The sequence below is a fragment of the Peromyscus eremicus genome, chromosome 3 (assembly GCF_949786415.1).
Source record: "Peromyscus eremicus chromosome 3, PerEre_H2_v1, whole genome shotgun sequence".
NCBI lineage: Eukaryota > Metazoa > Chordata > Mammalia > Rodentia > Cricetidae > Peromyscus > Peromyscus eremicus.
In genome coordinates this window covers 126,331,563-126,349,869 of record NC_081418.1, presented here as the reverse complement: position 1 = coordinate 126,349,869, position 18,307 = coordinate 126,331,563, and the positions used below count along the sequence as shown (strand labels likewise).

General features: G+C 41.6%; 1 protein-coding gene across 1 annotated transcript in view; it reads right to left on the bottom strand.

Moving 5' to 3' along the window:
• Syn2 (synapsin II) overlaps positions 1-16,696 on the bottom strand; it is a 154,942-nt gene extending 138,246 nt beyond the window's left edge. Inside the window, exon 1 of the mRNA XM_059258400.1 lies at positions 16,317-16,696. Coding sequence (XP_059114383.1) covers positions 16,317-16,696 — 380 coding nt within the window. The remainder of the gene's footprint in view (positions 1-16,316) is intronic.
• Positions 16,697-18,307: the final 1,611 nt, after the last annotated feature.

Here is an 18,307-nt window from a genome sequence, read left to right as displayed (position 1 = left end):
CTTTGTGTCCTTTTTCTTTTGAAAGCTGAACATATAAAGAGAGAATAAAACAGTTGGTGGCAGGTCAAAGACTATAAAGCAATCATTGACAGACATAATTGAGTCACTTATTCAGAACTACCTAGGCAATGGCACAAGAGAAGAAAGGCCTTTCTAACAGTGCAGTGCTAGTATAAATTAGCATAAATGATGACACAGGGCCATAGCACATTTGGGTAACAAGTAGTCTACCATGGCTACATCAAATGGGTAGGGAATCAAAGAAAAGGCTGAAGAAACAAGCAAAGTCAGAGCAGATCATGAAGGCTTGCTGCGTCATCTTTTTTTTTTTTTTTTTTTTTTTTTTGTCAAACACAACGCTATTTTGGTTCTCCAAAATGCTTTCCTATCAGTATACAATTTATAACTAAGTTGTTTCTTTTGATTAAAATAAATATATTATTTGTGGTAGTTTTGAAGAGTCCTTGTAGATCAGCAAATTAAACAATTCTTTTTGTGGGATATTTGTACACTGTATGAAGGGGTAATAAAAAGCTGAATGGTCAATAGCTAGGCAGGAGGTATAGACAGGACTTCTAAGCAGAGAGAGAACTTTGGGAGGAAGAAAGGCAGAGTTGCCAGCCAGATATGGAAAGGAAACAGAAGGTGTAAGATAGAAGAGAGGTAACACCACATGGTAGAATGTAGATTAACATAAATGGTTTAAGTTATAAGAGCTAGTTGAGACAAGCCTAAGCTAAAGGCCAAGCTTTTATAATTAATAAGTTTCCATGTCACTATTTGTGAGCTGGCGGCTGACAAAAAAGCCTGCTACAAATTCCCACACTCCCAGTAAGCAGGAAGAACATAAGAGCTATTTGGAGAAGGCATATAAAGTTTTGGTAAGAATATAGGCAAAGCAATAACACATGAGAACTACTTCTCTGGAGAAAAAAAAATAAGCAGCTTAGGTGGCCCAAGACTGGAGTTTTACACTCAGGGGAAGGTTTCTGGGTGAAGCCAGAAGGAAGGATTATCTTTTAAAAAATGGCCCCTTGAAAGCCAAGTGACAACATAGTTAAAAGTGAGTTAGAAAATATTGATCCTATATTTTATTCCATTTGCCTTCACTCAGTTAGAACTGCTATGGACCAAATAATGTGTCCCACTGGTATGGGATGCCATAGTTTTCACAGTCAGGTACACAGTAAAGCAAGTTCAGACTGGAAAAACCTCTAAATAGGTTACAGTGTGTTTATAAATGTACATAGGCTTAAGAAACAAAAGAAAATGGGTATAAATAGTCATAGGAAAAATAGTTTAAAAATAATTAAGTAAAGTCTTTAAAGAAAGAGTAAAGTAATATAAAAGAATAAGCCAAATAAAGCTGGGAAATACACAGCAAGTCTGGATTCTGTATGGTGCTTTGTTGTCTTTGAATTTTTTGAATGCTGATGAGTGAATGACAGCTGCTGAGAGACATGGAATTGTAAAAGGAACTGCTGAATTAAACCAGCCTAAATACTTTAGGGATATTTTAACATTAAAATGTAATTAAGAAAATGTGTTGCATTGGGGGAGGTTATACTTTTGTTTCCATAGGAAACAAAATGCTGTGGATTCCTTCAAGATTAATAGAGATCAGGTTTGATCAGGGGAGACCCCCAGAAAATCTTGACTACAGACATAAAGAAAGAAACCAAGAAAAAAAAACTACAAGGCAGGTGACGTATAACAAAAATGTTACAACTAGTTTTCCCATAACTTGACCATTATCTCAAGTTTTTCTGGGTCCCCTAAAGATGTCATCACCCCTGGACAACAGGAAGCAGTCTAGAGAACACAATGCCCACATTCCCAAGAGGTGGGTAGGTGGTTTTTGGTCATTCAGTGAGTTATGGATGTTTGTCATCATTTAGGAGGGATATAGGAATATAGGGTAAAAAGAAAACTATTAACTTCAAATATTTTTTATTGGTATAAATGCCCCAATATTGCATAGGAACCTTGAATGACTATCTAGGCAGCCAGATGTATCTGTTGTTTCTATAGTTTTGGAAGTGGCTTGCACTGCACATCCTATTTACTCAGATAATATTATATCCTTCTGGGGTCTTTGATAGAGTTGAAGACAAGATAGGTATAGTTACAGTTTGCCTTAGTTATGATAGAAGGTAAATTAGGTACAAAACTTTGGACTTACCAAGATCAGATAAATAATGGAGTATTTTATCTGAATCTGCCAAATACAAATGGACTGGATATTGTAAATGTAATTCTTACTTGATAATTGTTCTTATTTTACATAGTTTTACTAGGTTAAAGTTAAAACTTTTCCTTTTTATTTAGACAAAAAGGGGGAAATACTGTGGAATAGAATATTTGTTTAACTATGTAAAAATGTATTACATTTGTTTGTGTTGCATTTAACTACATAAAGATGTGTTGCTGTTTTACCTTGCCTGCCTAAGGCACCTGATTGGTTTGATAAAAAGCTGAATGGCCAATAGCTAGACAGAGGAGGGATAGGTGGGATCGGCAGGCAGAGAGAAAAAGGGAGCCAGCCAGCCCCCTGGAGGCCAGGCAACTAGGAGACAGACAGACATGGAGGAAGCAGGAAAGCAGGATGAACAATACATAGATGAGGTAAACAAGCCTTGGGGCAGCACGCAGATTAATAGAAATGGGTTAAGTTAAAAAAGAAAAAAGTTAGCTAGAAACAAGCCTAAGCTAAGGCCGACTATTCATAATTACTAATAAGTCTCCATGTCATGATTTTGGGCTGGTGGTCCAAGAAAGCCTGCTACAAAGGCATCTGCCACCAATGCTGACAACCTGAATTTGATCCTTAGAACCTAAATGATAGAAGGGGAGAACCAATCTAGCAGTTGTCCTCTGACTTCTACAAGTAAACTACAGCATACATACACACTAAATAAATAAAATGTGGGGGGAAAAAAAGAGAGTGAGAAAGAGATCCACAGTCCTGAAAGAGGATGTGAAGATGCCCAATGCCCCACACAATCTAGGTAATTAGAAAAGTGTGTTTAGAAAAGCAGATACTGTCTCAATCTCAAAACGAAAATGTGAATTTGATCAAGATACAAAATGAAAGAAGAGCAAAGGCAATTACAACAGGAGTTAACAGCTAAGCAAAAATAAGAAGGAATGTTACAATCTCTGTACAGATTTGCAAACATTTTAGAATTACTAAAAAATGAAGTTTTGGAAATGATTAGAAGGAGGCTGGGGAACAAAGACGACAAATCACAGGAGGACCATGAACTTTACCTATAGGATATAAGAAGCTACTAAAAGCTTTGAGCAAAGGACTAAAAATGTCAAATTTCCATTCAAATAGCTCTTCAAGTTATTAAGTAGAAATCATGAAGAGACTTGCAGAAGTTCTACATGAAAGTTAAGGAAGCCTTGAAGTAAGTAATCATTGTTGTAATGGTTTGAATGAGAATGGCTCCCATAGGCTCATATGTTTGAAATCTTGGCCCCAGTTGGTGGAACTCTTTGGGAAGGACTAAGAGATATGGCCTTGCTGGAGGATCAGGCTTTGAGGGTTGAAAAGACCTGCACTATTCTCAGTATGTCTTTTTGCCTCCTGCCTGTGGATCAAGATATGAGCAGGTATAGTGGTGCATACCTTTAATGCCAGCATTTAGGAAGCAGAAGCAAGAGGATCTCTGTGAGTTAAAGGTCAACTACATAGTGAGTTCCAGGACTACATAGGGAGACCCTATCTCAAAACAAACAAAAATAACAAAGATATGAGCTCTTAGCTATTCCTGCCATGTGTCTTTGCTCCACCATCATGGTCTCTAACACTAAAACAATCTCTTTTAATTTTTTATTTTATTTTTTAAAGATTGATTGATTGATTGATTGATTGATTGATTATGTATACAGAGTTCTGTCAGCATGTATGCCTGCAGGCCAGAAGAGGGCACCAGACCTCATTACAGATGGTTGTGAGTCACCACATGGTTGCTGGGAACTGAACTCAGGACCTCTGGAAGAACAGCCAGTGCTCTTAACTGCTGAGCCATCTCTCCAGTCCCACAATCTCTTTTATAAGTTGCCTTTATCAGATTGTCTCATCACAGCAAGAGAAAACTGTGACATTGTGTATCTCTAAATGAAACAGAATATGAGAAAAACTGAGATAGAGAGAAAAAAAGAAATTCAATATTGGACCAAATGACCTTGAGCTGCCTTTAACCACCTATATAGAAATGTCAAGCAGCACACTGAACCAATGAAGGTTAGAACAAGTTTCTGGTAAAAGGTTAAAAAGGAGGGGAGAAACTGATTGCATTTATGAAGTGACATCTTGAGAATAGATGGGCCAGTGAAAATACCAATGGAAAAAGAAAGTGACCAGAAAATAGTACCCCAAGGAACAACTCCATCTAATGAAAAAAGCAAAGAAATTTCAAGAAGACAACAAAGAGAGCAGTGTTCAGCGCCAGGGACTGTTGAAAGGAAGATAAACACTGGCAAACATCAGTGAATGGCACTCTCATTAGGTTTTAGCAGCTCAGTACCTGAGCAAGAACAAATTTCAGTATTACAGAGAAAGCAGATAGCCAGTATCTGTCTGAGAAGAATGATTAAGGAATAAGAAATTAGAAACAAGAGAGTCTCACTTCCAAAAAAGTTGATTAAAGGGCAAAGAATGTTTTTCCCCTTGTTTCTTTATAACCAATAAGAAGCAATCAGTAGAAAATGAGAGTATAAACAGAGGGGTTTTTTTTGTTTTTTTTGTTTTTTTTTTGGTTTTTCGAGACAGGGTTTCTCTGTGTAGCTTTGCGCCTCTCCTGGAACTCACTTGGTAGCCCAGGCTGGCCTCGAACTCACAGAGATCCGCCTGGCTCTGCCTCCCAAGTGCTGGGATTAAAGGCGTGCACCACCACCGCCCGGCTTGAGTTTTTTTTTTAATTAAAACAAAAAAGTCTACAGAAAGGGGATAGGACTTTAAATTAGTAGTACTTTCATCCTCTGAGAACAAAATAAGGAAAATAAATATTAAGAAAGACACAAACCAAGAACATTCCAAACAAAGGCAACTGAACAATAACATCATAGAATCCTTCAAGGCCAGCAAAAGTGCAGGGAGAAGATGATCCAAAGAATGGTAAAAGTGACCAAGAGAGCATCCAAAGGAGTCTGAAAAGATATGCCGCAGCTGTGTTATAAAGTAAGAAAGTAAACATAATAAGCAGTGTGGTGGAGAGGAACATAGAGAAGGAGGTAAATTACAAGATCTGAGGATGCTTTTATTTGGTTTGCTCATAAATACTTCGAAAGCAATATGAACAATGGAGTGGATAAGGGAAAGAATATGAGCAATATCTCTTAAATACATCTGTGTACTTCTCCCCTCTTTTCCCTCTTAACCCCTGGTCTTCATTAGTCACAAGTGAAATGGAAGCTATCTTAGCATTTATGTTATTAAAATACAAATTTATGTAGTCCTGTCCCTAACATGTTAAAGACAACCGAATCAAATGAGTAATACTTCTTTCTTAAAATAATAAATAAATAGACAGCTGAGCCAGTGAAATGGTTCATTGGGTAAAAACAACTCTTGTTTCAAGTGTGATTTACTGGAGTTCAGTCTCCAGCAACCAATACCATAGCAGGAAATTATTCTCTAATTTCCACAAATGCATCACTACATGAGCACATACACAGACATATATATACATACACACACACAATAAATAAATAAATAAATAAAATTTAAAAAGCTAGTCAGGTTCAGTGGCACACACCTATCATCTCAGTATGCAGAGGCTGAGGCAGGAGAACCACGCATTTGAGACCTGCCTGAACTACAATAGTGAGTCAAACCCAACCTGGGCTACCCAGAAAGACCATACCTTCAACAAAACCACTAACGCTAAGAAATTTTTCGTAGCTGAAGTCTTGCTGTGTTGCCCAGGCTGGCCTCAAATTCCTAAGTTCAAGCAATCCTGCTTCTTGTAAACCCAGCAGCACTAGGAAGGGAAATCAGGTGGACCTGGAGCTCCCTGGCCAGACAGTCTTGGTGAAATCTGAGCATTCCAGGTTCGGTGAGAGACCCTGTCTCAAAAAACAGGGTAGAGAGTCATAGGGTGAGACAGCCAACACATGCGCACATGCACACACACACACACACACATACATACACACACACACACACACACGCACGCATGCACGCATGCACACACACACACACACACACACGCGCGCGCGCGCATGCGCGCGCACGCATAAACCTATATGGGCATCTACCACACATATATAGGTACACGTACATGTACACATGTGAACATGTATATAGGCATAACTATACACACATATATAAATGGGGGTGGGTACCCAAACAAGTTGGATACTTACAACTGAAAACAGGAATATATGAAGCAATAGCATAGGTGGCTCCATCTTTTATTTTATTTTTTATTTATTTATTGAGACAGGGTTTTTCTGTGTAACAGCTCTGGCTGTCCTGGAACTTGCTTTGTAGGGCTCTTCATCTTTTACAAAATGCTTTTTTAGGACTTCATTTATTTCTCACAACAGCGTTTTGAAATATATACATTGTTGTGTCAATCTTTCAGATACAGAGACTAATTTTGTCTGTTTTATTTCAGAACCCAGAACAGTGTCTGGCATATAGTAGACTGGGTGATATATTGTGTATCAAATAAAGCTTGCCTGAAGATCAGAGGACAGAGCCAGCCGCTAGATTAAACATAGAGGCCAGGCATGGTGACCTTTAATCCTAGCACTCGGGAGGTAAAGATCTGTCTGGATCTGTGAGTTCAAAGCCACCCTGGACTACATGAGATTGATTCAGTCTAGGAGAGAAACAGCCAGGCAGTGGTGGCACACATCTTTAATCCCAGTACTTGAGATCTCATGCCTTTGCTACCAGTATTTGGGAAGCACACACATGTGGTGGTATTGTGTTCCCCAAAATATTGTGCACCCTAATAAACTTATCTGGTGTCAGAGACAGAACAGCCACTAGATACAAAGGCTAGAAAATGGTGGCACTCACACCTTTAATCCTAGCACTCCAGAGGTAGAAATCCCTCTGGATCTCTGTGAGTTCAAGGCCACATTGGAAACAGCCAGGCATGGTGACCTTTAATCCCAGAAAGCGAGCCTTTAATCCCAGGGAGTGGTGGTAGAAAGCAGAAAGGTATATAAGGCGTGAGGACCAGAAACTAGAAGCATTTGGCTGGTTAAGCTTTTAGCTGGTTAAGCTTCAGGCTTTCGAGCAGCAGTTCAGCTGAGAGCCACTGGGATGAGGACACAGAAGCTTCCAGTCTGAGGAAACAAGATCAGCTGAGAAACTATCAAGGTGAGGTTAGCTGTGGCTTGTTCTGGTTCTCTAATCTTCCAGTTCACCCCAATACCTGGCTCCGGGTTTGTTTTATTAATAAAGACTCTTTAAGATTCATGCTACACACATACCATTAATCCCAGCACTAGGAAGGAAGTGAAATGGCTGGGTGGAGAAAGGCATATAAGGTGTGAGGAAACAGGAACTGGGAGCTTTCAGCTAAGGACTCAGAGGTTTGCAGTCTGAGGATTTGTGGAGATAGGATCTCACCTTCCATTTGGCCTGAGGATTCGGTAATGGTGAGAAGTTTCTCTAGTGGCTTGTTCCTTTGTCTCTCTGATCTTTCAGCAATTACCCTAAAATCTGGCTCCAGGTTTTTATTATAAGACCACTTAGAAATTGTGCAACAGTAGGCCCATACTGAAAAGTTGTCAAATAAGGAAAAGGTGAAGAGATTATGTAATTCTGATAAAGCCAATAGTGGAGTCAGAGCTCTGGTCTTTTGTCCTGTATCTTCACACTGCCTCAAGCTGATGAAGGGAGAAAAAAGGATACTGAATATAATATTAATTTACTTTATAACAATCTGTATGATGGTTAAATTTCTCAAATGGCTCTTGTCAAGACAAAAATACCAAAGTTGGGTATGCCCTCCTATTCTTAAACACATAGCATTCGTAGAGATTGGAGATCTGTGTTATTTATTCACTTTATTCTCTCCATAGTTAACTTGACCTGTTCTTAGCTACTTCTTCCTGTTGTACTGAAGCTGTATGGAATGTCTTCTAGATCATCATGTCCTCTAAAGTGATAGTATTATAGCCTTTTGGTTCTTAATAGCAACTATATGAGAAGAACAAAGAAATACAATGCAACCCACTGTGTGCATGTAGAAGACTTCACTTATAGTATTTATAGAGATTCACACATGGTGACAATGCTGTGAAACACATGGAGATAGAGAACCCTCCAACCTGAGACCACCATCTTCAAACATGTCTTCACTCCACACAGTAGGCATGATCCTGTGTATACCAGCTTTTTGTAAATACAGTCATATCAAAAATAGTGTGTAGTTACTACTTAAAATGAATTTTTTATTATTAAAGTGTGTTATTGCAAAAGAAACCATCTTTATACATGAAAAATATTTAAGTTGGGTATGGTAGTTCTCATCTGTAATCCTAGAACTCAGGAGACTGAAGCAGAAGGACTGCTATGAGTTCTAGGCCAGCCCAAGCAACAGAGTGGAGGCTCTGTCTCAAAAAACAAAACAAACTTGTGATGGAAAATGTGGTAATTTTGCATCTAATCTAGTTCAGATCTCGACTCTTCAGTGTAAGGGTCTTTAGTATAAGCTAGCTAATCTGGGGCAACCAACTGTTCTTCTGAGTCTGTTTATCTGTTAAATGGATATTCTATCTACTGCTCAGGATCATTGCAAAGATACAATGTGAAAAGGAATATGGATGTGTTGAAACTGAAGTGCAGAACACATGATAGGAATCAAGAAATAAATCCTGTTCAACAACAATTTAACATGTATACAAAAAGTCTTTGGTCTACTGGGTGGAGAGAATTTAGCTAAAAAGCCCTATCCTTAAGGAGGAAACACACCAACAAATGTTAGGGGGTTGGCTTTTTCTCCTAGGAAACCATGTGATTGAGAAACTGTAAGTAGGTACTAAACACAGCATACTCAAAAGTGTGGGGTTTTTTTCATTCAAAGGAATGTTTAAGCATTTATTGACAAAGATTTGCAGGTATTACCAACACAGAAAAGTTACATGGCTAAAGTCTGAGAGAAAATAAGTAAAAACCACACCACAGATATGATGTAGCAATGGAAAGGGTCTTACAGAATGTGTTACAATTCTCATAGTTGACAGATTTTAGAAAATCAAAGTCCAAAGATGCAAAGTGTTCCCTAAGAATGCATGGTGTACATTTTTATGCAGCATTTCCTCACAATATGCTCATCCCAATAATGTAGCCCTGTGCTGCTGTAGCATCTCATGCATACTAATTATCACAATATACTAAAAAGTTGTTTCAATGCTTGTCCTTTCCTCATGTGCTGGAAGATCCCAATAGATTTGAGTGCCCCGTTCATCCTGTATTCCCAGCACTTGGTTTGTGTTATATGCTCACTGCAATGAACCATATTCCAGTTAAAATTGTTTTGTACATGTGAGAAAAAAGTAAACACTTCTGGAACTCTTCCTGTTTAACTAGCAAGATATTTTAGCACAATATTTTAAAAGGCTAATGCTGCTACAGAATTGAATTTGAGTACAGAAAGTCAGTAACAAATCTTGAATAGACAAAAACAGTAAGCTAGGAAAGGGTTTCTGAAAAGAAGGTCATCATTATAGCACAGGTCCTAAGAATATTAGCAGATTTTTTGGATTTTTATGACTAGGTCTTCAAGAGTATCTTTCAATAATTTTAGAATGGCCTATTTTGAAGTATCAATAACCCACTAACAGTATTGATTTCTGCCCTGGCTATTATATGATTTGCTCAAGTGCTCATAACAACTCCTCAATGACTCTTTAAAAGAAAGAGATAAAGGGGGCTGGAGAGATGGTTCAGCTATTAAGAGCACTTCCTGCTCTTGCAGAGGACCCAAGGTCAGTTCCCTGCACTGACATCAGGCAGCTCACAAAAGCCTGTAACTCCAGATTCAAAGAATCTGATGTCCTCTTCTGTCCTCCTTGGGCACACACAAATATGGTATATACATACACACATAAATAAATATAAAAATAAAAGAATTGAAGGAGACACAAAAAATATTTTTCAGGGAGGTGAGATAGCTCAGCAGGTTAAGACAATTGCCACCAAGCCTAACAACCTGAGTCCAGTCCCCAGGGTACACATAGTAGAAGGCAAGAACTGACTCCCACAATTTGTCTCTGTCCCTCTCTCTCACACACGAAAAGTAAATGCCAAAAAAAGTATTTTTAAGAAGAAAAGAGTCTAAATTGGAGGATTTCCTTAAAAGAAAAAAAATGGGGTCTGTTTTTCTGTTTTGTTTTTTTTTTTTCTATTCCCCATTTTGCTGTTGACTTCTTTTTTAAGGTTTATTTTATTTATGGAGGGGATGGGTGGCATGCCTGTGGAGGCCAGAAGAGGGCATTGGATCCTCTGGAGATAGCATTAGAGCTGGTTGTGGGCCACCTGATGTAGGTGCTGGGATCTGAACTCTGGTCCTCTGGAAGAGCAGCAGGTGCTGTTAACTGCTGAGCCATCTCTCCAGCCCTTTATCTGACCTTCAACAGACAGTTTCATTTCTCTAGGCTAGATGATTACTTAGTTTCCTTCATGTTTAAGTGCTATAATTATAAGACCAAAAGCCTCTACCAAGAGTTGAGAGAAATGAGAATAGAAATGAAGGATAAGAAGGTTAGAGGCTGAAATGACAAATTCTGGTTCTGGTATGTCAGTTACTGGCCTAATAACCTTGAGGAAGTCACTTACCTTCTTCAAACCAAAATTTTCCTCTTCATAATTATCCCAGATGACCATATTGTAGCTATAATGTCCTAGAAGTTTAAAGTGTAAAGTATTGTTGCTATAAACAAGGAAATTCTATGGAAACTTTATGTTCCTACTAATTAGGAATAGAAAACATAATATCTGTCAGAAATAAACCCTAAACCTCCTTTGAATTCCTCGCCTCCCGAGTTCCAATCCAATATTTCCCTAGAGCCACTCACAAACACAGGTCTAAACAGACTTCCTATCTTTTATTCCCCTATTCTTTATTTTTATTTATTTATTTATTTATTTATTTATTTATTTATTTATTTATTTATTTATTTTTGGTTTTTCGAGACAAGGTTTCTCTGTGTAGCTTTGCGCCTTTCCTGGAACTCACTCTGTAGACCAGGCTGGCCTCGAACTCACAGAGATCCGCCTGGCTCTGCCTCCCGAGTGCTGGGATTAAAGGCGTGCGCCACCACTGCCCGGCCCCTATTCTTAATGAAATGCTGAAAAGCTAGCCATTAAAAATGGAAAGTCTGGGGGCCGGAAAGATGGCTCAGTGGTTAAGAGCACTAACTGCTCTTCCAGAGGACCCAGGCTCAACTCCCAGCACCCACATGGAGATTGCAACTGTAACTCCAGTCCTGGGGACAGGAAACTCATGGCAAAACACTAATGCACATAAAATTTTTTAATATAAAAATGAAAAGTCTGTATAACACATCAATCCAATCTCTTTGTGGCCTCCCTTTTTGCCACTGTTTTTATTTTGCTAATGAACTAAGGTAAACCTGCTTCTCTTAAGTCCAGTTTCTTTGAAGCTCAGTTCAAGTCTCATTCCTTCCTTTCATTCCCACTATAGTCTGTTTGTTCCTCCTTCCTTTTTTCCTTTCTTTCTTTCCATGAAGTCTCATTGGCTTGAACTCAACACAATCATCTTGCCTCAGCCTCTTGGGTGCTGAGATGACAGGTGTGAGCCACGGCCCAGCTCCATCTCTCATTCTTTTAAATCACACTGTGATCACAAAGAGCAAATGAGATTTCTAGAGCTTAGTATAACATCTTGAACATAGTAATTGCCCAATAAATGATAGTAGTTGTCATGTTGCCACACTAAAGGTACTAGTCACCTATCCCTTCAGTTCAGTGAGTCTCAAACTTGATTATGAGGATCTTGTTCAAATGCAAAGTACATTTCAGTGCGTGGAAAGTGGGACCTGAGATTTTGTTATCCAAATTCTTCCAGTTGATGCCAATGATGTTGATCCAAGAACCATACTTTTGAACACAAGAAGCAGATTTTAGCAAGCTTTTAAAAAAATGTATATTTGCCAGGCGGTGGTGGCGCACGCCTTTAATCCCAGCACTCGGGAGGCAGAGCCAGGAGGATCTCTGTGCGTTCGAGGCCAGCCTGGTCTACAGAGCGAGATCCAGGAAAGGCACAAAACTACACAGAGAAACCCTGTCTCAAAAAAACCAAAAAAGTATATTTATCTTATCTGCTCAGCTGGACAGTAAGCTCTTAGAGGACAGAGATTATCATTTCTCTTAGTATCATATAAAGATGCTTAATAAACATCTGTTGACTTATCCTATCTGTGGGGATCATTGTATTCTAGATGATCAAGAGTGCCTGTGCCATACTGATTTTCAACTCAAATGCTAAAATATGCCATTACGAAAAACTTACTTGGTGACTGGAGACATAGTTGCTTCCTTGCATGGAGGCAAGAGAAAATCTGGTAGAAAACTTAACCTCTTCACCAGTGAGAATATAATAGAAGAGGCAGTGATGTGCCAAATGGTCACCTGCTCTATGATAAAGATCATTAAAGTACAATCTTATTTGCATTTCAAATTTAGCTACGAACCTTAAAAAAAAAGACATGTATTGGGGACAATACAAAATCAAATATAATTAAATAGTATATCATGAACTTGATTTCATTTTTAGAGGCACACACATATTTTTCAACAAACTTTTAGTGTGCAATTAATCTAAAGTTCTCAGGCTACATTGGAATTTCAAGAAAAAGAAAGAAGCACCCTCCAAGTCAGAAGTCAGAGCTCCAAACTACACTGCCCACAATTACACTGATAAGAAATTCAAAGGAATCTTTTGTATATTAATGATGATCTGAGAAGCTACCAATTTTTTTATTTAATTCACATTTTTTTCATTTATTTTACGTACCCAGCACAGTTTCCCCTCCCTCTTCTCTCCAGTTCCCTCCCCAGACTCCCATCTACCCCCCTCCCAATCCACTCCTCCTTAGCCCCATTCAGAAAGGGGCAGGCCTCCTATGGGCTTGAACAAAGCATGGCACATCAATCTGAGGTAGGACTAACCCTCCCCATCCCCCCCCAGCATGAAGGCAGGGCAAGGTAATCCAGCATGGGGAACAGGTTCCCAAAAGACAGCTAGGTGCCAATATACAGCAATCCAACAAGCAACATCAAATTAAATGAAGAGAAACTCAAAGCCATTCCACTAAAATCAGGAACCAGACAAGGCTATCCACTCTCTCCCTATCTATTCAATATAGTACTCAGAGAAGCTACCTATTTTAAGCCTTGTTTCAAAGCTAAAATTATTTAGATGCTTGTTAAAAACTTCTTTATGTTAGTATTCTTAATTCAGATGGGACCAATAGTCTTAAGTTCTACTGGGATACTACATTCTTCCTACTCAAGCACCATAAAAATGGCATTGGGTATATATAACACCTCCTTACTCAATTCTGTCTAGGTAGCTTAAACTGTGAGACAAATTATTTAAATTAGCCTATGGGGCAAAAAGCACCCCCGTAAGCTACTGTAGTTGTCATGAGCAGCCACCTGCTCCGTAATTCACAGAGACCTTTCAGTAAAACCACTCATCAATATTTAACTGTGATATTAGCACAATATTTGTGTTTTAAACAAATTCAGGCATGTTAAAGGATGACAAAATTTTGGTAATTGTTATTAACTACAAAAATCACAGATGCACAGAACTACAATCAAGTCCCAGACTCAAACTGGGCCTAGGAGTTTTAATAAATCAATGTTATTACTTCGGAGAAAAACATAAAGCAGTTGAGAGTCAGCTCACAGGAAAATGAATCCTATTACTTCCATCAGAAGTCTAGTCTCTAGGGCAAAGCAGAGTCTCTGGTTTATACCAGGCACTCTTCCTAGAAAATAATCCCATCTAAGGAGAATTTCAAATCTCAAACCTCTCATTTCCAACTAAACAGACTCACGGTGAGCCTGGGCATACACATGCGAACATTGATCTACCTAGCTGTGGGTATCTAACTAGCAATTAGAGCCAAACAAATAGCTTCAGTAGAGTAAGAGACCAGGACAAAGGTCACAAGAATCAGATTCTTGCACAGAAAAGTGAAACATCAATGTCAGTCTCATTCCTTCCTGTTTCCTAGCGTTTCTTCATGCTTCATTTTTTATGTGTTCACCAGTAACTAAGATAATAATAACTAGATCTCACTAATTCCTGAAATAGCCTTAACCAATAACTCTAGATTCCTTTGTTAACTGTCTCATGCCACCCAAATGAGTGTGAGTTTTCCAAAAGGCCCCCAACATTGTCTAACCCTTAAAAGGAAGTGTATTATTACTATTGATCATAGTAATGTTCTAATACTGAGGCAATACAGTGGGATGGCAGCAGTGAAGCTAAGCAGTCCTAACGTCAATATGTTAGTGGACCATTTGTAAACTGTATGGCTGTAAGCTCACCACTTACCTTTTCTAAGCCTCAGCTTTGTGGTGAAAACCCAATGGAACATCACATTCAGAGTCCTTACTAGAGAGTCTGACATACAACGAGTGCTTAAATCGAGCTTAGTTACCTTCCCTTCCTCCTGAATAAACACTTGTTGATTTGATCTGAGAGTAATTCTTCTAGGAGACTGCCAGTGGCACTATTGTCATACTTTCCCCAGTACCCTCTTGATGGTACCTTGTTATTTCCTGACACAGGTCTTTTCTACTCTGCTATCGTGAAAAAGAAAGGCCAACCACACAAATCACCCAAAGCAAATGATTCCCACATGGTAACCGCAGCCAGCAGGACACACATCTCCAGGTTGACATCTCCCTTCCACCGGCACCCCCCCCCCCAAGTCTCTCGGTGAAGGAATGGCTGAGAAAGGAAAACAGTGAAGCAGGTAAAAGAGAAATAAACAGCTCTGGGGTTCCTGCGTCTTCCCCTTGGCCAGAAACCCTCAGGTCCAGGCACCAATCAACCCCAAACCCTTAGAGAAGCAAAACAGATAAAACCCTTCCTCGCATTCCTAAAGAAAAAACACCTCAGATTCCTGCCCTTTTCATGTCTCCAGACCCACCAGTCAGCCCACCATCCACCAGCAGCTTCCTGCTACATCAAAGGAACCACTCTTAAACTCTTAATTAATTAGTCTTCAATGAACCTCATCCATGAATTTCGCAACTAAACCTAACACCTTCCCCAATCCTCCCCACTCTAAGTTATAAAAACACCCTATATCTCTTTAAAAAGAAAAAGAAAAGCATTCTTGAAGTTTCCCCTTTACTGCACTAAGGCCGATCATTTTATTTGTGCCCTTTAACAACCTGTAATATTTTACGAAGGTCTTCATCATTCAGCTGAAAAAAGCCACCATCATTTACACACACACACACACACACACACACACAGAGAGAGAGAGAGAGAGAGAGAGAGAGAGAGAGAGAGAGAGAGAGCAAAACAAAATTTAAAAAACATACATCCCCTCCCTGCTGAACATATACAATAATCTCACTATTTTTAAACAGATGTCAGTTGCACATCTGTGATCTAACCCACCCCGCTGTCAATACAAGACAGTGGTTTTCAAAGGTACAGGTTTTAAAAATAAATAAAAAATAAATAAAAATCGCCATCACTCTATAATAAAATACTTAAATACTAATATCCACTCCAGGCCTTGAAGACTAGACTCTTTTTTGGTGGCCTTTATTTTCATGGCCATCTGGGGCCATTTTCACCTGAGCTTGTATGTGTTTGAACTGTTAAGTCTGCACCCCCCCCCCATATAAGTATTTCTTTTCGTGTGTTTTGTTTTTGGTTTTTATTAGTTCTTTGGGGAGATTGTACACCTCCCCCTACCTCCCCCAACTCTTCCCAGATCCGTTTCCCCCTTCCCTTCCCTCCCAACTTCGTGGTCGTCCCCACCACCACCACCAAGGCCAATTTCTGCTGGCCAAACGTTCTTGGTTGTGTGTGGCCTTCTCCTGGCGCGTGGTCGACTGACTTATCACTATTCCTTAAGCCCCATGGGCGCGTAATGAAGTAGCTCGCTCTGCCACCAGCCTGGAGGCCACCGAGTCCTTCACCTCAGGACCGGGGTCTCCGGGAGGTCGGAGCCTGCCCTCGGCCCTCCCACGCATGGCCACCTGCTCGCCCCGGGTGTTCTCCCGGGTGACCTCGAGGGTCCGTCTTCACACCCTGCCCCCGGCGGACCCCGCAGGGGCCTACCAGTCGGTGTGCGGCTCGTCGACCACCAGCAGCACCTTGGCCTTCCTGGCAGCGGCCGGCGCGGGCGCGTCCACCAGGCCGGCGGAGGCGGCCGTCTGCTTCACCGCTTGCGACAGCGAGCTGAAGAAGCTGCTGCCCACCGACGGCGTCGGCGCGGGCTGCGGCGCGGGCTGCGGCGCGGGCGCCTGGGCGGGCGGCGGCCTGCGCTCGGGGCCGGGCGAGGCGGCCGAGGTGGCCGCCGACGCCGAAGCCGCACCGGGGCCGGGGGCGGCGGGAGGGGGCTGCTGCGGCTCCGGGCGCTGAAGGTCAGTCATGTAGCCATTGGGCAGGTTGGCGATGAAGCTGCTGTCCGACAGCCGGCGCCTCAGGAAGTTCATCATCTGGCTTGAGGGGCTGAGGGCGCTCGAGGCGGCGGGCCGGGCGGCGCGGGGAGAGGGACAGCGCGGGGCGACCGGAGCTGGTCCGCGGCTCGCGAGCCCAGCAGACAGCCGCGGCGCTCCGGGTCTGGGGAGCCAGCCTGCAAACCCGAGAGCGGTGGGCGGTGCTGAGGGCGTGGCCACCGCTGTCCCCGCCCCTCGCCGCAGAGCCCGCTCCGCCCCCGCCTGCTCGCCTGCTCGCTCGCTCGCTCGCTCGCTCGGACCCCGCCTTTAGGCGCTGGCGTACGGAGGGGGGAGAGCCTGGCCTCCCGCCGCCAGAGCGTGACTGTGTGGGCATCAGACGCCCTCGCCAAGGGGAGGGGAAGGAAGCCGAGAGTCACCACCACCACCACCACCACCTTCGTGGTTTGGAGAGGACAGGCATGTCCCAGTTGGAGGCGAAGACACCATCCTCACGCCCTCTAGGTCGAAGACAGGTGTCAGCTTCCCTACCCTGAGGTGAGAGAAAAGAGCCACCGCGCTCAGGCGCGTGTGCACGCGCGCGCACACACCCAGGCACATCCTTCAGTGAGCAAAACGAAGCATCTCCTTTCCTGAAGCTCAGGAGAAAGATGCCAGTGGCCCCAACCCCCAGATGAGGAGAAATGGACTGATCTGTCCCTGCTAACACACACCCTGTATGCTGAGACATACATGAATGAATGAATGAATGAATGAATGAATGAATGAATGAATGAATGAATGAAAATGAATGAAAAGCTGCCCACCCTTTCATGCTAAGTGGGAAAGACCATTCCCTAACCCAAGAAGAGAGAGTCTGACCACAGTGAAGTAGAGGGCCATCTCTTCCTTGAGGAGGAAGGGACCTAAGCAGGACCTCTCCACACTGCCCAAGAAGGGCATTTGGAGGCAATTTCCATGGCCCACCTAACCGAGCACAATTCTCTCATCTCACTGACCAGAGAGAGGAAACCACATGAAGGTTGGGAAGGTCTCCACAGGATCTCTCAGAGAGATAACCACGGCTACCCCTCGCTCTACTTCCCTGACATGCATTGGTTTTTCCAGGGCTGAAGGGAGACGTAGTCCTCTAACTGACCACTTCCATGAAGGTGTACCTGATTGGCAACTTCTCTGTGCACTCTCTAAATTTTGTGTGCTCTTCGGCCCTCTGTTTTGATCTCTCTTCAACTACATTTGTCCCCTACGTTGCAATGGGGCAAAATACAGCAGATGTACTTGACAGACAGACCACCTGGAGTGACGTATGACCTTGGACAAATTACTCCTCTGAACCTGTTTTCCACAGCTAATAAAAGAGATAGCACTTTTCAAAGCTGTTAGAGTAAATGAGAACATGTAGGGAAAGCATCTGGTACACAGTAGATATTCCAGTCATGGTGCCTAAATCCTTATTATTTGAATTGGTTCTCAGTAAGTATTAACGGGGTTGAATGGAATCAGTGAGTGTCTTGTCACTAATGTTAGCAGGATGTTCGTTCTTTGTGCATCCCAGCTGGTACTCAGTTCTGAGCTGATGGTATCAGAGAGGACTGCAGCCAATTGTGAAAATCAATAAATAACCAATAAGATTGGGAGGCAACCCTTGTCTCT